Source organism: Leucoraja erinacea, chromosome 6 (assembly GCF_028641065.1).
Source record: "Leucoraja erinacea ecotype New England chromosome 6, Leri_hhj_1, whole genome shotgun sequence".
NCBI classification, from domain to species: Eukaryota; Metazoa; Chordata; class Chondrichthyes; order Rajiformes; family Rajidae; genus Leucoraja; species Leucoraja erinaceus.
Window position 1 is genome coordinate 44380318 of NC_073382.1, and position 20563 is coordinate 44400880.

The 20563-nt window shown below is 42.5% G+C and overlaps 1 protein-coding gene across 4 annotated transcripts in view; it reads right to left on the reverse strand.

The window, feature by feature from the left end:
• Positions 1-14443: 14443 nt before the first annotated feature.
• Positions 14444-20563, reverse strand: part of pds5b (PDS5 cohesin associated factor B) — a 153574-nt gene continuing 147454 nt past the window's right edge. For all 4 annotated transcript variants that reach the window (XM_055636850.1, XM_055636851.1, XM_055636853.1 and 1 more), the window contains one exon: positions 14444-18595. In XM_055636850.1, coding sequence (XP_055492825.1) covers positions 18560-18595 — 36 coding nt within the window. In that variant the 3' untranslated portion in view covers positions 14444-18559. The remainder of the gene's footprint in view (positions 18596-20563) is intronic.

Sequence of the window (20563 nt, forward strand, 5' to 3'; positions counted from 1 at the left end):
AGAAGTTTTGTGATCAAGTTTGTGATCGATATAACCACAGTATGACAAGTATTGTATTACTGACAAGTATGCTTTGAATGGGTACAGCCTGTGATTGATTTGTGTTAAATACCATTGCTGCAACTCTGTATAAGCATGTGACCATGTGAGACTATAAAAAACCCTGTATCCTGTACGTCTTGGTTCATTGGGGTGGTGGCTCGGGAGAGTCAAGTGCCTGTCGCTATTTGATTCGTGAATCTTTCTTGACCAACTTGACACTCCCGCCGGCAGTAAAGCTTGAGTTGGTTTACCTAACCCATTGTGTGTTGTCTGTTTTTAAGTAAGCAAACTTTAGCATTGGCGTAGTCGGCAGGATCTCGTTGGGACCGTCAACGGATGACTGTGTAAGAGGCTGCAGAGTCACCGGGACTGGACGGGGAGAAAACTGAGCTCTAGTCAGACCCCTTGAGACCGAACACCTGTAGAAGCTCCCGGAAACATCTGTGGTCCCTCGTTAGAGGTTGATCTGGTTCCTTGCCGCGATCCTTAATGCAAACAACTAAGGTAAGACCAATTGTGTATGTTTTTGCTACCAAGAGAGCAGTCGTCGATTGGCTCCGCAGGTAGAAAGCCTGCCGTTCGCAATTAAGTAAGTGTTAAAAGACAATGCATTAATGCGTAACAATTTGGACAAAAGTGACAGGGGAACGCCTGTACAACATATGTGTTATTTGAACCTTAAAAGTAATGTAGATTATAGTGTGTTGTTATAAATTGACAAAACATTTAGGAGATGAATCCTGGCCAGTAGGGGGAACATGGAATGTAGAGACGATTAAAAGAGCAGAGATGTTGATATGGGAAAGAGACACAGGAAAGAAATGGAAAAGAGAATTAAGGAATGGAAAGCCTAGGCAGAGAAGAAGCATGAGGAGAGTAGGGATTGGAGTTGGATGGATAATGCATGAATGAGAGGGTTAGTCTTAAGGCACAAGGATGGCAAATATTGCAGCTAGAATGCCAGTGGGCAGAGGAACAAGAGAAAAAAACTAAGGGACAGGTGGGTGGTCTAGGATCTTGCAGAGGTAGCCAGAACCCCAAGAGTCAAAAGGGGTATCTCGGAAACTGAGAGGTATTGGATGAACATTTTCTCCCCCATATGACACAGCCAGAGCAGCTAAGGAATTAAAAAATATGGCATCGGCTATGGAAAATTTAGCTAACTCCACTGCCCAGGCTTTTATGAATGTATGGCAATCTATTCAGGACATTACTGCTGAAATGGTGGCGATGAGAATAACAGTCCTCCAGAAACGAATGACATTAGATTTTATCCTCACAGAGAAAGGGGCCACGTGCTATTATAGGGTGCGAATGCTGCACTTACATTCCCGATGAATGCAACATTACAGATTTAGCAGCACATATCACCAGCGAAATAAAGAAGATCACCGAGGTAGCAGAAGAGATGCATAACATCAATAAAGGTGGAGAATGGTGGCCATTTAGCATGTTTGGAGGAATATGGGGAATGATAATACACTATGGATCTATTAGAAACATAGAAAATAGGTGCAGGAGGAGGCCATTCGGCCCTTCAAGCCAGCACCATGATTCATTGTGATCATGGCTGATCATCCCCTATCAATAACCCGTGCCTGCCTTCTCCCCATATCCCTTGACTCCACTAGCCCCTAGAGCTCTATCTAACTCTCTCTTAAATCCATCCAGTGACTTGGCCTCCACTGCCCTCTGTGGCAGGGAATTCCATAAATGCACAACTCTCTGGGTGAAAAGGTTTTTTCTCACCTCAGTCTTAAATGGCCTCCCCTTTATTCTAAGACTGTGGCCCCTGGTTCTGGACTCACCCAACATTGGAAACATTTTTCCTGCATCTAGCTCGTCCAGTCCTTTTATAATTTTATATGTCTCTATAAGATCCCTTATAGAGACATATAAACTCCTTCTAAACTCCAGTGAATACAAGCCTAGTCTTTTCAATCTTTCCTCATATGACAGTCCCGCCATCCCAGGGATCAATCTCGTGAACCTACGCTGCACTGCCTCAATCACAAGGATGTCCTTCCTCAAATTAGGAGACCAAAACTGTACACAATACTCCAGATGTGGTCTCACCAGAGCCCTATACAACTGCAGAAGAACTTATTTACTCCTATACTGAAATCCTCTTGTTATGAAGGCCAACATTCCATTAGCTTTCTTCACTACCTGCTGTACCTGTAAGCCAACTTTCAGTGACCGGTGTATAAGGACGCCCAGGTATCGTTGCACCTCCCCCTTACCTAACCTAACCCCATTGAGATAATAATCTGCCCCCTTGTTTTTGCCGCCAAAGTGGATAACCTCATATTTATCTATATTATACTGCATCTGCCACGCATCTGCCCACTCACTCAACCTGTCCAGGTCACCCTGCAACCTCCTAACATCCTCTTCACAGTTCACACTGCCACCCAGCTTTGTGTCATCCGCAAACTTGCTAGTGTTGCTCATAATTCCCTATTCCAAATCATTAATATATATGGTAAACAGTTGCGGCCCCAACTCCGAGCCTTGCAGCACTCCACTCGCCACTGCCTGCCATTCTGAAAATAACCCGTTCACTCCTACTCTTTGCTTCCTGTCTGCCAACCAATTTTCTATCCATGTCAACACTCTACCCCCAATACCATGTGCTCTAATTTTAGTCACCAGTCTCCCGTGCGGGACCTTATCAAAGGCTTTCGGAACGTGTAGATACACTACATCCACTGGCACTCCTTCATCCATTTCACTTGTTACATCCTCAAAACATTCCAGAAGATTAGTCAAGCATGATTTCCCTTTCATAAATCCATGTTGACTTGGACTAATCATTTTACTGCTATCCAAATGCCCCATTATTACTTCTTTAATAAGCATCTTTTTCACCACTGAAGTCAGGCCAACTGGTCTGTAATTCCCAGTTTCCTCTCTCGCTCCTTTCTTGAAAGTGGGCTGCTGTACTGGACTGGACTATTGTACTGGTGATCGTTGTATTGATCTGTATTGAAATGCCAAGCCTTTACTTTGTACCAAACGAGGATTGTAGTGTTATCATCAAAATGATAAAAGGAGGGAATGAGAATATACTAAGTATGTAGGATATAGTAGAATAAAATATTAGAATAAGTAAAAGACCAGCTTGACTTTTGGGTCCTGAATAAGCTGAAGTTTGCACATTCTGTACCATACTAGAGGAACTGTGGTAATCAGGAAGCCAGCATACCAAGCTTTTATGATAGTTCATCCTGTTATGCCCGAGGTAAAGACAATTGCCAATGGTGGGATAGGATGTTGTTTTCTGTGGCCTTGGAAATGGTGTAAATGGAGATTTCTGTGTGTGACCGATAGGATCCTTACATTGTTTATGAAGGTACTGCAGATGATAGACCTTTGACTAGTTTCCTGTTATGAAGAAGTTTTGTGATCAAGTTTGTGATCGATATAACCACAGTATGACAAGTATTGTATTAGTGACGTATATTTTGAATGGGCACAGCCTGTGATTGATGTGTTAAACGTCATTGCTGCAACTCTGTGTAAGCATGTGACTACATTTTCTACACACTATAAAAGACCCTGTATGTCTTGGTTCATTGGAGTGGTGGCTCGTGTAAGTCAAGTGCCTGTTGCTACTTGATTCGTGGATCCCTGACACTCCCGCCGGCAGTAAAGCTTGAATTGGTTTATCTAACCCATTGTGTATTGTGTTTTTATGTAAGCTAACTTTATAATTCCTGAAAAGCTTCTTCCCATCAACCATCAATTGCCTGAACCATTCAGCACAACCCTACCAAAACAATAGGACTATGGAGTTTGCACTATCATTGTCTAGTTTACTTAGGATAACTGATCATGTATTCAGCTTTTGCCACTTTCAATGAACTCTTTGAAGATAACCCATGTTGTGCCTCGTTTCTCTGCAGTTCCAAGAGTCTTGTTTAATTGTCAAATGTACCGAAAATAGCACAATGAAATTCTTACTTACAGCAGTATAACAGATCTGTAAACACAGTACTCATAGATAATATAATAAACATGTTAATAAAAAAAACAGTGAAAAATAAAACCCATAGCCTCTAGTGACAAGACAGTTCATAGTTTGGTTGAAGTTTGCAGTGTTCAATAGCCTGATGGTTGTTGAGAAGAAGCTGTTCCTGAACCTGAAGGTCACAGCTTTCAAACTCCTAAACCTTCTTCCTGATGGAAGGATGAAATTAGAATGTGGCCAGGGTGGTGTGGGTCTCTGATAATGCTGACTGCCTTTGTGAGGTAGTGCCTCCTGTACATCCCTTCAATGGTGGAGAGGTCAGTACCTGTGATGGACTGGGCAGTGTCCACCACTTTTTGTAATCTCCTTTGTTCCTGGGTGTTTGAGTTGCTAAAGAGTTTCTATTACGGTTTCAAATGTAGCTGCGTCATCAGACAATCAAAATCTGCACAAAACAATGTTTACTCTGCCAACAGATAGACTTGCAACCAGGTTATGGATGGAAACAATTTTCATGGGATTCACTTTGTTTTGTTAATACTGCTGGGCATTAATTTAATGTTCCTGGACTTTCTGAAATTTACTTTCCACCTACCAACAACAGAGTAAATTAAAAATAATGTGGACAGGGGTGATTTATACATTCCAACAGAAATATTCCATGATTTCACTGTTGCAGAATATATGGGATTTATGTTTTATTCTAGATATTACATCAGTTTCAAGTGCCAAATGCAGCATTATTAAGCAACTCCATTGTGTTTTTCAATTATTTCCAATAGCTTTAATTGATTCCTTAATAATAGTTGAGAATTTGCTTCTATATTTCAAACAAAAAGTTTATAATCATTTGACCTTTATGTTCATGGTAATAATAAATGGCATGTGTGAGACAGTACAAGGTTGAAATTACAGCTTTATTTGTTACATTGTGGTGGAAAAATTATTTCTGTTATACTGTTGATCTAAACGTTTTATTTTATGTCTGATTTATATTAACAAAATAATTTGGAATCTTCCTTCTAATAGGCCAGAAGGAGTAGCGTTAGATTATTTTAAAAGAAAATACAGGAAAAGAGAGCAGCAATTTCATTCTTTACATTCCTCAAATTCATTATAGCCAACTCATCCAACAGTGTGCATTTCCTTGAACATCATCTGCTTGGATCTTTTCTTTTCACACCTTACGTTCTTTGTGCCCTTCCATATCTTATTTCCCTCTTCCCTGACTCAGTACGAAGGGTCTCGACCCAAAACATCACCCATTCCTTCTCTAGAGATGCTGCCTGTCCCGCTGAATAACTCTAGCACTTTGTGTCTAATTTGTATTGTAGTTGCTTTCCAATTTTGTTAATCCAGTGAGAAATAGTCACACAAATAATAGCACAGTAACAGCACACTTGGCCTCTTAAAGCATTCAATATGACCAGGCTGACCACAATTCCCTAACGTTTGTTCCAGTTCTTCATAATCTTCAGTCCCCAATCCTTCAAATATTTACCTTTCTTCGCCTTAAATGATCGACCCCTTATTTTGTGATGTCCCCTTGTTCTTGGCTATCTCACTAGTGAAAACATTTCAACATCTATATTGCCGAGCCCCTTAAGGACCTTATATGTTTTAATGTTACCTCTCATTCTTCTAAGCTCCAAAGAACACAAACACAAGCTGTCTAACCTTTTAATAGCACAGCCCCCTCATCCAAGGTATCAGCCTGGTAAATCGCCTTTGGACTGCCTTTAACAGTATAGATCCTTTCATCTATAGGGGAACAAAATAGTAAGATTAAACGAGAACTTACCAGTTTGAAGTTTGATCTGTATTTTATGAGGAGTTACGATGAGGGATTACGTGAAGAAGCCCGCTCAGGGCGCAGGCGCGGCATGCTTCCAAGCAGCGGTGTGGAATCACAGACAGACACACGTATTTGAAGTAACATAGTAAAGAATAAAGAGACATCAATTATCAGTTTGATCCATGTAATGAGGGTGGGAGCGGAGGGCACGTAATCCCTCATCGTAACTCCTCATAAAATACAGATCAAACTTCAAACTGGTAAGTTCTCGTTTAATCTTACTATTTTACTTCGGAGTCACGTGAGTGACTTCGTGAAGATTTCAAAGCTCTGTGATTTCAAACCGTGTAACAGTTTTACTCACTCACTGCCGAAAGCTCTTGAGGAAGGAAGTGTTATTGTAATCAACCAATGAATCTGTTTTCAAAACAAAACGGTATTTATTAACAATAACAAAAACAAATAGCTCCCCCGGGCTTTAAATTAAATATTTGCAGTTTCTAATATTCTTGCTGCAAATAAATCAGGCTTCACCAAAGGCTTGTCATAGAACGTCCGGAATGTGGATTCCCTCGACCATCCTGCTTTGTTCAGGATGAGGTCAATAGGCACATTCATCCTTGCTGCCGTTGATGTGGATGCTGCCCTGGTGGAATGAGATTTATATACATTAATGTCTATTCCAGCAGCTTCCAATACCTGTTTTAACCATCTTGAAATGGTCTGGCTCGTTACCCTGCCATGTGGTTTTTTGTGGCTGACCCATAAGGCTCTTTCACTTCCTCGGATATTATGGGTTGTGTCAATGTAATGTTTGATGTGGGTCACCACACACAATCGTGGCTCTGGTGGGTAGGCCCGGAATACCACTAGCGTGTTGGATGTTCCTGGCCTGCTTTGTTTTATCAGACCTTGTAGAGTGAAGGTTACCTGGTCTGACGTTGTTTCCATGCTGTCCAGTCGAAGTTTATGCAATGACTGGACCCTCTGTGCAGATACTAGTGCCATAAGCATGAGCGTTTTTAATGTCAATTGCTCAAGGCTGAGGGATCTTGCTGGTGGTCTGTCCCGAAGGTATGTGAGCACAACACTGATGTCCCAAATTTGAGTATATCTAGGCTTGGGGGGGCTTAATGTTATATATGCCCCTCATCAGTTTGACCACCAGCGGATGGGACCCCATGGGCTGATGTCCTGCAGGTTTGAGGTAGTTGGAGAGGGCACTACGTGCCGTGTTGATGGCACTGTAGCTCATATCCTCATGGTGATGTAAGTAGGCCAGGAACTCGAGAACATTGGCTACTGTGGCTGTTTCGTAAGAAGTCCCCGTTTCTTGGCAGTACCTCTCCCATTTCTTGATGTTGGTTAGGTACTGCCTCTTTGTAGATGTTCTCAGGGATGCTGACATGGTGGTGATGGTTTGTTGCGATAATCCCAGGTCCAGATAGGGTCGGTTTAAAATCTGCAACCCAGGAGTTTCATGTCTTGATGGCATGGATGGCTTATGCCTGACACTGGGTGAGTCAATAACCCTGGATGACTGGGAAACACCATTGGTGATTCCACCACCATGTCATGGAGTACTGGGAACCATGGCTGTGTAGGCCAGTCGGGCACCACCAAAATTCCAGATGCTGAATCCATCTGGATTTTGCGAAGTACCCGACTGATGAGGCAGAAGGGAGGAACGGCATAGAAAAATAACTTTCCCCAATCCAGCGTGAATGCATCTACCGCTGCTGCCTCTGGATCTGGTTCCCACGCGACATACGTAGTTAATTGGTGATTCAGTCTTGATGCAAATAAATCTATATCTGGCTTCCCATATTGCTTTACAATTTTAGCAAATGCTTTAGGATTTAACATCCATTCGATGTTGTCATTGAATTTGCGTGACCTGGTGTCCCCACTGTATTTAGCTTACCTGGTAGTTAGGTAGCTGAAAGCCAAATATGTCTTTCGACACACCATTGCCAAATCGTATTGACCAATTTGTCGCATGATAAAGATTTTATGCCGCCCATATGGTTAATGTAAGCCACCACCGTAGTATTGTCTATTTGTAATCTAACATGCAAGTGATGCATATTGGATACATATGCTTTCAAACCATAAAAGGCGCCCAACATTTCCAAATAATTAATGCCCAGTGTAGATAGTAATGATGATTCTAAGTTAGTCCATCTACCACCTGTGCTGGATATGGAGTTAGTTGCTCCCCAGCCTTTAGCACTGGCATCTGTTTGGAGTACTAAAGTAGCATTAGTAATAATAATAGGACTACAACTATGCCAAATGTTTTGTATCCACCACTGTAGCTCTGATATTGCTTCAGGGGGTAAAATCATGACTCGGTCATAATGACCTTTATGTTGTTTTAGTGCCTTTACCTTTGCTCTTTGTAAATTTTGATAGTGCAAAGGTCCAAATTGGATAGCTGGAAATGCTGCTACCATTTTCCCAATTACTGCTGCCACTTGTCGAATAGTTGTTTTTTTGTTAATCTTTAAGTTATTGCATGATTGTACTAATGCAATCATCTTTTCCCTTGGCAGGGTAATAGTCATTTGGACTGAGTTAATTGTGAAACCCAGTCCATTATCGTGGATGGATTTAACTTGGATTTATCTGGATGTAAGACGAACCCTAGAGCTTCTAGGAGCTGTTTAGTAGCTGATACTGCTGCTACAGCCAATTCCATAATTTTCCCAACTATGAGGATGTCGTCCAAATATGCCATGACTATATGATTAAGTTTCCTTAATGTTGCCATGGCTGGTTTTAATATTTTAGTGAATAGTCTTGGGGCTGAAGTAACCCCATTAGGCAGTGCTTTATACTGCCACAGCTCCCCCATCCAGATAAATTTAAGGTATCTGCTATAATCCTTATGTATAGGTGCCAGATAGTAAGCATCTTTGAGATCAATGCTTGCCATATAGTATCCTTTGGAAATCAGTTGTCTAGCAGTCACAAATGTTTCCATTTTGAAATGTATATACTTAACAAAATCATTCAGGGATGTTAAGTCAATGATGATGCGACATCCACCCATCTTTTTTAGTTTTTGTAAATATGTTGGAAACAAATTCCAAGGGCTCATGTTTAGTTTTTTCTATGACCCCTTTGTTTATAAGTCTCACCAGTTCAGCTTGTCCCTCCTGTTGTTCTTTTTTGGAGAGAAAAAATACCCTTTCGGGCCGGTGTTGAACTGGCGGTATTTTTGAAATAAATTCAATTTTATACCCTCCAATGCTATTGAGTATATATTTATCATTAGTGATCAATGCCCATGCTTCTTTAAACAAGTGTAACCTTCCCCCTGTTAGTAAGGCACCCTTATTCTCTGTATGCTGGTAGGAACCAGATCCACCTACCTCCATGGTTATTGACGACTTTGTGATTTCTTTTTCCTTAGTGCTTTGCCTTGTCGACGTGCTGGCGATGTTGGGGGGAGGCGCATTTTCCAGGGGGTCCGCGCGGCGGGCCCTGACCTAAAAAAGGTCTTTGGGGATAGTGCGGCCCCAAGCTTTCACCAGTCCCATGTTCCGGACGCCGACTGGTGGTGCAGTGGTGTGCTGCCGCTTGGGTGTGAGAAATGTTCTAGGTTTGCTTGTCGCTGGGCCTGCCCTCATGAGGCTGAAGGTTTTGGATGCCTCCTCCATATCCTTGAGCTGTTTGTTGAGGTTGTTTCCAAATAATAACGAATCTGATTCCATAGATGGAGTTTTGCACAAGCCGGCAAACTTTGGGTTGAGGGCAGGTCTGATGTTTTCCCTCCGAAGGTTGTTCAACTCAAACTGAGTTGTACACATCAATGCGAGTACATCCTGCTGGTGTGTACTCATCTCCTCAGTCTGCACACAACGAGCATAGGCTGTGATGGCCGACGTGAGGAGGCGAAGTATCCGCTGGAGTTTTATCTCTTGTGCCCGTATTGGGCCCCCCACATTTCCCCAGATTTGACTGTTGAGACTCTTGACCTTAAGAGCCTCGCAGTTGTCTGGTGCTGTGTGTTCCTCCAGCACTTGGGCGAGCACCTTCTCCTGTAGAGGCTTGTTCGACAGGTGGTTTATACTAGCCGCCATCCTCGGCTCCAAAGGTGCTCCAACCCGTGGGGTAGCAATAAAACGATCCACAACACCCAGCAGCTGTTCCTGTTCCTGCACAACCTGCACACTCCCGATTCCTTCCGCCTGCCCCTTTTCCAGACCAGCCCTGCCCTGGTCACCAATGCTAGCCTCCAGTTCTAGGTCTGAGGTTGCAAAGGGAAGTGCCGGACTCGACACTATGGAGGAGGCGCCTGTCCTGTCTGCCCGAGAGCGCTGCTGTTCTCGGTAGACCATCCCCTCCAAGAGCTGCTGAATGCAACTCAGGCGGTTGTCTCTCCTCCGTTTTGGGGAGGACATTTCCCCCTCCGACGAGTCGGAGTCGACCGGCCGATTAGTTTTCCGGGTTGCTTTCCCAGCCCGCCGTGCAGGCTCTGGCGTGACTGGGACCGGCTCGGTCTCAGGGATTGCAAACCGCTCAACGAGCGGTACTACCGCCGGTTGCTGCCCCGCTGGAATAGGCTCCTCCGGTGGAGTTAGAGCACGGGCAGTTTTCTGAGGGAGCTTCCTGCGTTGAGACATTTTTTGCTCTGCAAAAACACTAACGCCAACTCTCCTCCGGTTAGTCCCAACGCACCGTCCACTTACCTGACGGTCCGTTTTAAAGTGCAGCTGGAGAGCCTGACTCCAGCTGCCGCCGCTGTTGCACTGCTGGGTGTAATGCCGCGCCTGCGCCCTGAGCGGGCTTCTTCACGAAGTCACTCACGTGACTCCGAAGTAAAATCGCGTGGAGTATTGCAGGTGTGGCCTCACCAACATTCTGTGCAACTGCAACAAATCTCTCATTTAACTCAACCGTTTTGCAATAAAGGCCAACTTACCATTTGTCACCATAACTACATTGGACCTGCCTGCTAACCTTTTGAGATACATGTGCTGGAACCCAGGGATTCCTCTGAACCACTCATTCTCTCTCTTAATTTGGATAATCTGCCTTTTAAACAGTTTGACCAGAATGCATGAACTCACACTTCCCCACGCTGCACTCCTGGTAATAGAGCTTTGGGACAGGTGGTCCAGAATTTAGAACCTGGTACCTATTTCCTAATCAGAACCATATGTGCAAGTTGAAAGGAAAACAGCGGGCACTTGCATTTGCTTGAGGTTCCGGTTGGGCTTGGTGGTAGAGGCTGTAGGTTTGAGAGGTACCAAAGAAACAAGAGTAGCTAAATATGGAACTGCAGTGCATTTTGCATGAACTACAGTGCCCTCCATAATGTTTGGGACAGACCCATCATTTATTTATTTGCCTCTGTACTACACAATTTGAGATTGTAATAGAAAAAAAATCACATGTGGTTAAAGTGCACATTGTCAGATTTTAATAAAGGTCATTTTTTATACATTTTGGTTTCACCATGTAGAATTTACAAGTGTTTATACATAGCCCCCCCCCCCAATGTCAGGGCACCATAATGTTTGAGACACATGGCTTCAGAGGTATTTATAATTGCTCAGGTGTGTTTAATTGCCTCCTTAATGCAGGTATAAGAGAGCTCTCAGCACCCAGTCTTTCCTCCAGTCTTCCCATCACCTTTGGAAACTTTTATTGCTGTTTATCAATATGAGGACCAAAGTTGTGCCAATGAAAGTCAACGAAGCCATTATGAGACTGAGAAACAAGAATAAAACTGTTACGAGACATCAGCCAAACCCTAGGCTGACCAAAAGCAACTGTTTGGAACATCATTAAGAAGAAAGAGAGCACTGGTGAGCTTACTAATCGCAAAGGGACTGACAGGCCAAGGAAGACCTCCACAGCTGATGACAGAAGAATTCTCTCTATAATAAAGAAAAATCCCCAAACACCTGTCCGACAGATCAGAAACACTCTTCATGAGTCAGGTGTGGATTTGTCAATGACCACTGTCTGCAGAAAACTTCGTGAACAGAAATATAGAGGCTACGCTGCAAGATGCAAACCACTGGTTAGCCGCAAAAATAGGATGGGCGGGTTACAGTTTGCCAAGAAGTACTTACAGTGTTCGTACACTTGGAACAGCTATAAATTTAAGGACTTTCAAGGTCCAAAAATCCCATTTTCAAGGACCAAAATCCAGCAAACATGGATGGTTTATCGGAGACTTGTATATAAATTGCCTGATATTGGATGATTTGATTCTGTACTAAATAAAAGTAAGAAGGTTGGCTGGTCACCAGCTCAGATTTGATTGAAAATCGTATTTTGCACACCTCTGGTACAAAGAACACAGCAGAAAAATCAACTTTCAACCCAAAGTTCCTTCGAAGTTATGAACTATTGATATAGTTCGAATTATTGCCAAATGCCCATTGGAATTTGGAGTTGAGACCTTGTTTTCTGTTGTGTCACTTGTGTGCTCTGATGTAGACACTGATTTTCAGGGAAATCTGAGGTGATCGGTCAATCCATTAGTCCAGGTTGCACAGAACGACACTAAACTACATAATAATTAATACACACAAGATGGTTAACTTACCTATATTCGTACTTCAATAGAGCACTTATGGTCCATTTTCTCATCTCTTAGTTGTTCAATCTGAAACCATGATCATGGAAACCATTGCCTTTTAATCAGTCCCTGCAAATCTGTACTGTCCCTGCCTACTTCAAAGTCTCCACTATTGTCCTTACCCAAAAAGACAAGGATTACACGTCTTTATGTCCACAGACCTTTGTAGTCATGAAGGCCCTTGAAAGACTTGTACTGGCCCAGCTGAAAAATATCTTGAACCCCCTCCAGCGCCTAGACTGCCAGGGGACCATTGCAAGGATTTTGTTTGATTTTAGCTCTGCAATCAACACCATTGTGCCAGAGCTACTACTTTCCAAACTCTCCTAGTTGACTGTGCCTGAACCCCTCTGTCAGTGGATCACAAACTTCCTGACAGACAGGAAGCAGCCTGTGAGGCTGGGAAAGCACATCTCGGACCCACAGACCCACAGCATAGGAGCACCACGAGGCTGCGTACACCCCTCTCCATTACTCTTTCTACACTAAGAACTGCACCTCCACAGACTCCTCTGTGAAGCTTCTCAAGTTTGAGGACGACACAACCCGGATTGGACTGATCCAGGATGGGAATAATCTGCCTACAGATAGGAAGAGAGACAGAGAGAGAGATAGAAAGAGAGAGGGGGAGAGAGAAACAGACACAGAGAGAAAGAGAGAGACAGAGACAAATAGAGAGACAGAAACGGAGAGGGAGATACAGAGATGGAGACGGAGAGACAGAGAGTGAGACAGAGACACAGACAGAGATGGAGAGACAGAAACAGAAACAGAAACGGAGAGGGAGAGACAGAAACGGAGAGGGAGAGACAAAGACGGAGTGGGAGAGAGAGAGAGAGAGTGGCTGCCGAATCCCCCACATCCCCGGGGCACACAGCACGTGGTCCGACTCTGCTGGGTCCTAGTGCTCCTCCCCCTCCCGGGAAGATTGTTCACAAACATAGCTCACAATGTTTCCCGACTTTTAATAAAAATACACATAAGCTTTATGAAAAAACGGCACATTACTCTACATGAATTAACACTTTTATCATAAAAAGTGAATTTAAGGACCTATGATAAATCCAACTAATTTTAAGGCCTTGAAAAACAGACTTTCAAGGACCATATGAGCCCTGTACTTAAAAGAGCAACCACAGTTCTGGGAAAAGGTCTTGTGGACTGATGAGATGAAGATTATGTCAAACTGATGGCAAGAGCAAAGTATGGAGGAGAAAAGGAACTGCCCAAGATCCAAAGCATACCACCTCATCTGTGAAACACGGTGGTGGGGGTGTTATGGCCTGGGCATGTATGGCTGCTGAAGGTACTGGCTCACTTATCTTCATTGATGATACAACTGCTGATGGTAGTAGCATAATGAATTCTGAAGTGTATAGACACATCCTATCTGCTCAAGTTCAAACAAATGCCTCAAAACTCATTGTTTTTAAGAAGGTACTGCAGATGCTGGAAAATCGAAGGTACACAAGAATGCTGGAGAAACTCAGCGGGTGCAGCAGCATCTATGGAGCGAAGGAGGGTTTCGGCCCGAAACATTGCCTATCTCCTTCGCTCCATAGATGCTGCTGCACCCGCTGAGTTTCTTCAGCATTTTTGTGTACCCTCAAAACTCATTGGCCGGCGATTCATTCAACAGCAAGACAGTGATTCCAAACATACTGCTAAGGCAATAATGGACTTTTTCCAAAGCTATAAAATGGTCAATTCTTGAGTGGCCAAGTCAATCACCCGATCTGAACCCAATTGAGCATGCCTTTTATACGTTGAAGAGAAAACTGAAGGGGACTGGTCCCCAAAACAAGCATAAGCTAAAGATGGCTGCAATACAGGCCTGGCAGAGCATCACCAGAGAAGACACCCAGCAATTGGTGATGTCCATGAATCGCAGACTTCAAGCATGCAAAGGATATGCAACAAAATACTAAACATGACTACTTTCATTTACATGACAGTGCTGTCCCCCAAACATTATGGTCCCTGAAATGCGGGAGGACTATGTTTAAACACTGCTTTAATTTCTACAAGGTGAAACCAGTAAAAATTATCTTTATTAAAATCTGACAATTTGCACTTTAACCACATGTGATTTTTTCTATTACAAATCTCAAATTGTGGAATACAGAGGCAAATAAATAAATGATGGGTCTTTGTACCAAACATTATGGAGGGCACTGTAGTTACTGCACAGCAATGGGGAATTAGAATACCAATTAAGCAGAAGGTTTTGTACAAACAAGGAACTGTATATGCTAGTTTATATCAAAGATAGACACAAATTGTTGGGAGTAATTCAGTGGGTCAGGCAGCGTTACTGGAGAGAAAACAAAAGGGTGACGATTCGGGTCAAGACCAGGAAACATTGTTCTTGAAGCCATATCTATGTGGCTGTACCAGTTCAGTTTCTGGTCAATGGTGCTTTTTTTCCCTTCAGCTCAACCTCACAATATTCATGTTGGGCTAGGACACTGCTTGGAGATGTCTTGCAGTTGATGACTTGGGACTGTGGTAATTGATCCTCTATAATATTTTTGTGTATATCTTGCGGCTCCATTCTTGGCCTCGTCAGCTGCAAAGAAAACAAACCCAGCCTTTGCAAACTTCTGGCACTGTTTTATAATTCAGTTATACAAAAAAAAGGAATTTTTATATTTCTCTCCTGTGGCGTATCACGCCTCCTCTGGTTGGGCAGAATGAGGCAGAAGAATTAACAAGTAGACACGAGGAACTACAGCTGTTGAAATCTTTAAAATAAAATACAAAGTGCTAGAGTAACTCAACGGGTCAGGTGGTATCGCTGGAGCACATGGAATGTTGACGTTTCAGCTCTGGACCCGATTTGGGAAGACAACTGTATACAATGAAACATGCAGGAGGTGAATTATGAACACGGTCTCCCTATTGCAATTCTTAGCAGGAATCGAATCAAATTAATAATTATGACAACGTATACCAAATGCTAGGCAGTGGTATTCAGTAAGAAAATCCATGCACAGATACAGCAATCCAACAACTGCAAACCTCGGACTCTTGCAATATCATAGGAGAAACAAATATTTGATATCTTCAGCTGTGCTGGATTCCCCCAAATCCTTTACAGCTGATAAGATCTGAAGTGCAGTCATTTTCAGTAATGAAATATGCAAGAGGAGCACTGTAGAGACGAAACAAATACAAAATGGCAGAAGCAACAGTACACATAAAATTTAACTCCAGGTTAATTTTTTTAGCTTTAATTCCTTTAAAAGAAAACCCCATCAATTATCAGTCAAATATTGCATCAGGGCCACCCACTTTAGAAGGCTGGGTATTCACTCAGAGTTTACTATGGCTTCATTAATATTTAGTAGAAAAATCTTGCTGATCCTAGACTTTCAGTAATGAACTATGTTAGTGCGGAATCATTGATATTACCATAAAAGGGATAGCCCTACTATCTTTAGTGGTATTTAAAAGCATCAATGTTATTATATTTTCCAGAAGCCTGCAAATAAATCGCACTGGATAGATAAACAAAATTTTGGCATTACAACCATAGTCATGCAACACGGAAACAAGTCCTTCGGCCTAATCGTGCCATACTAAGCAAGATGTCCCATCTACATACTCCTACCTACCTGTGTTTGGCCCATACCCCTCTAAACAATGTCTATCCATGTACCTGTCCAAATGTATTTTAAATATTGTTATAGTACCTGCCTCAACCACCTCTGATTACTGACTCTGTGCACTCACCCTATCTATTCCATTCATGATTTTATACACCTCTATAAGATCACCCCCTCAGCCTCCTGTGCTCCGAGGAATCAAGTCCTACCCTGCCCAACCTCTCTCTATAGATCAGCCCCTCAAGACTTGGCAACTTCCTTATAAATCTTCTTTGTAACCTTTCCAGCTTAACAACATCCTTCCGAAAGCAGGATGACCAAACCTGAACACAATACTCCAAATGTAGGCTCACCAACGTCTTGTACAATTGTAACATAACATCCCAACTTTTATACACAATACGTTGACTGATGAAGGCCAATGTGCCAAAAGCCTTCTTGATCACCCTTCTGCCTATGAACCCTTCAAGGAACTATGTACCTGCACTCATAGACCCTTTTGGTCTACACTTTTCAGAGCCCTACCATTCACTGTGCAGGTCCTGTCCTGGTTTGACCTCCTAAAATACAACACTTTGCACTTATCTGCATTAAACTCCATTAACAATTCCTCAGCTCACTTACCCAACTGATGAAGATATTGCTGTAATTTTGATAACCATCTTCGCTTTCTATGGCACCACCCACTTTAATATAATCTGCAAATTTACTGATCATGCCTGAAGAAGTCTGAAGACGGGTCTCGACCCGAAACGTTGCCTATTTCCTTTGCTCCATAGATGCTGCCTCACCAGCTGAGGTTCTCCAACATTTTTGCATGCCTTCTACATTCTCATTCAAATTGTTGATGTAAACCACAAACAGCCATGGGCTTCGCACCGATCCCCGAACCATACTAGTCAGAGGCCCTCAGCTTGTAATATAACCCTTTGCTTCCTTCCATTAAGCCAATTCTGCATCTAGTCGACAAGCTTTCTCTGGATCCTATGCAATTGTATTTTCTAGAACAGCCTACTATGCAGAACTGTATCAACCATGCAGCAACATGCTCAAAATTACATGTGAACAGCCAGCACAGAAAAATTATAACTATAGTTTACAGAGCTATTTCAAGACACTTGAAAGAACAAAAATCTGAACATTCTCGACAATTTTACATGCTCTGCAGGCAGCTTTTATAGCCGAGAAATGCGGACATTGAAAAGTGCTATACAATGGGATATTTGTTTTATAATCACATTTATAAGGACATATTGATTACCAAAACCTGTTTAAATGATTGAAATGTACTTTGGTAGATCAAATCCTGAAGCGTATTTCCTGCAGCAGCTTACGACAACTTTGTGCAGTTCAAGACACAGGTAGAATTTCACTACAGCTGAATTTTTCTCCAGTAACTCAAATAGCTACCTTTGTAAAACAAAATAATTTTAATCTGATTAAACCCAAATTTTGGTACAGATTGACAATACAGAAATAAAAATCAACAAGGAGAATATTATTGCAGGCATTTTTTTTAACGATATATCAAGTGCATTTCAAGCAGAGCAGAGCAGCTGTTACAATGCAGAAAGGCTCCTTGTCTCATTAATCACATACCACAATGAACAACTTTTAACATGATCTAACTCTTGGGAACCATAACTTAGGGTGGATTATCCTTCAAAATACCCGTGGGTTTTTTTTCCCCACTATAACAAGGCAAATTCAAGTTACAGAATTTTATTGGTACAGTAGATGGATACAAATTTGACAAGGAAGGTAACTAAAGGTGTACAATTTCAATGACTAATACACCATCAGTATTAAAATATTGTAACTAAAACCCTTTTATTTTTCCAATTTTATCTAAATTTCTACACAGTTCTGGCATCAATACTGACAAGTAAAATGCCACAAGCATTTTCGGTTGACTTCACATTTTATACAACTGAGGACTTTCTGTCCAACATCTTCAGTGGTGGAAAGCAGAAGCAGCGGAGATGACCACGGAAACAAGTAGATATAATCATACACAAGAGAGTTAGAAAAAGTGACTTTCCAACAAATCTAACCACAGAAGTATGTGTTGCAGGAAATTGCAATATATTTGTTCTTTCCAAGAACCAGTCCCTTCTCAAAATAAGATGCCATGGAAGGTACAATTATTAAGAAGTATTGCTTCAGTTGTCAGCGTTCATTGTAACCAACTTTCTTCACCCACACATTTAATACACAGTTGTGTTGGTGATTTAAAGCTGTAATTTAAAAGCTATACAAGCACATTTTCAATCAAAACATTAAAAAAAATATTTACAATATCATTTATTTCAATCTTTCTGTAAAGTCAGTACATTGTAGTCAGCACACATCACAATGCAGGACAACCACAATTAATGAATTGATGTGTTTGCCAAAAGCTTGTGACCTTAGGACCGCAAATGCAAGTGAAATAGATACAAGGTGCCTTCTTTAACAACCAATTATCAGTTAAACAGTGTCCTGCCTTGAACTTTACAGCAAATTCTTAAGCTCCAATGCAAACAGGAAATAATTACTCTTCATCTTCTTTCCCTTTTGTTGGGCTTGCGTCGCACCTGTAGGACACAACATTTTTTTTTGAAAAAATAATATTTGTACGATACTCCAGTTACAATTTTCATGGGATCCTAATTACAGCGTGCATTCCATCAATTCAGTTTTAATTAACACCCGATTCAAAGTTTCCAAATAATTCAAATTGAATTGTTTTGAAAAGGATTTATTACAAGATTTACTACATTTCAGTTTTAGTTCCAGAGATACAGCATGGAAACAGCCCCTTGGGCCCACTGAGTCCATGCTAACCATCGATCCCCTGTTCACACTAGTTGTATGTTATCCAACTTTCACATCTACTCCCTACATACAAAGGGCAATTTGACAGAACAATAACCTACAAATTTCACAGGCAATAACCTACAAAGCTGCACTATCTTTGGGAAGTAGGAGTAAACCAGACGTCCCGGAAGACACCCACACAGTCATTGGGAGAACGGGCAAACTCCACACAGACAGCCCCACAACGTCAGGATCTCTGTTGCTGTGAGGCAGGCACCCTTGTACATGTTATGTTCCTATTCCATTTTAAACAAATAAACTAGGATAGGACAGATAAATGAAAACAAAAAGAAAGTGAAGCACTTTAAAGTGTTTTCTCATTTAATCAAGGACCTACAGCAGCCAGATGAGTGAGCAGATTGAGTGCAGCCTGCGGCAGTTGCACGGAACGGTGGTGGAAGGAGTCACCTCATCACGCTGGGCTAGTCCAACCTCGACTTCATCGATCCAGTGCCGCTAGGACACTGGCCTTTAACAGTGGGAAAATAAGAAACTGATTATCTCCTTGGGCCAAGATTGGACTTTTCAGGGAAATGGAAGTTGCAAGATGGCGCCAGAACGTGGCGACACTGTATTGTCCAGAAGAGGATCTCTTCACCCATGCTAATGCTACATAGGAGAGTTTAAACTAGACTGGTAGGGGGTGGTGGGATCTCGTAAAGCACAGAGGCACGTGAGAGGCCAGAAGTTGGTATGGAGGGTGGTGTGGGAAAGGTTAGTGGATAGAATAGGCAGGTGATAGGCAGAGGGCGAGGAAAGAGGGTTGGTTTAAACTGCACGTATTTTAATGCAAGAGGCCTGACGGGTAAGGCAGATGAACTTCGGGCGCGAGCGCCTGGGACCTTGTAGCCATGACTGAATCCTGGTTAAGAGAGGGTCAGGACTGGCAGCTCAATGTTCCAGGTTACAGGAGCTTCAGGAGAGACAGGGTTGAGGAAAAAAAGGAGTGGGGAGGTTGCACTCTTGGTTAAGGAGTATGTCAAGGCAGTAATCAGAGGTGACATTACAGACGGTTCGTCTAGTGAGGCTATATGGGTTGAGCTGAGGAACAAGAAATGGATGGTCACCTTGTTGGGGGTGTACTACAGACCCCCGAATAGTCAACGTGAATTAGAAAAATAAATATGCCAGAAGATTGCAGGGAACTGCAGGTCAAATAAGGTTGTTGTAGTAGGGGATTTTAACTTTAACGAGTTGACACTGTGCTTAATTCTGCAACGCGGGTCATCACAGGGACGCTTCAGTCAACACCTTTGCAGTGGCTCCCTGTCCTCTCTCATATCGCCCCTCCCAGCATATGCAGAAGGGAGAGGATGTTGAAAGATTGGTGCACCATCGAGGCTAACCCTGACCTTCCCATCCATGCTGACTTGAACAATCTGCCCAACATGCGCCTGAAGTCCTGCAAACACTTCTGGTCTTCCGTTAAATCCCTGGAAGACTTTGACTCAGAGATTGAGTGGCGCAGAGCCTGGAAAGATGCCAACACTAACAACAGAGAGGTCATCACAGACCCCTCAGTAAAACCACTGGGTTTTGACCTCCATCGCAAGCAATGGCTAACCCTGAATAGAATCCTCACCCTCCATGCAAGAACAGCCCATCAGCTGCATAAGTGGGGGATGACAGACAGCCCTGCTTACAACTGCGGACATCCAGACCAGACCATTCCACACATTGTGAAT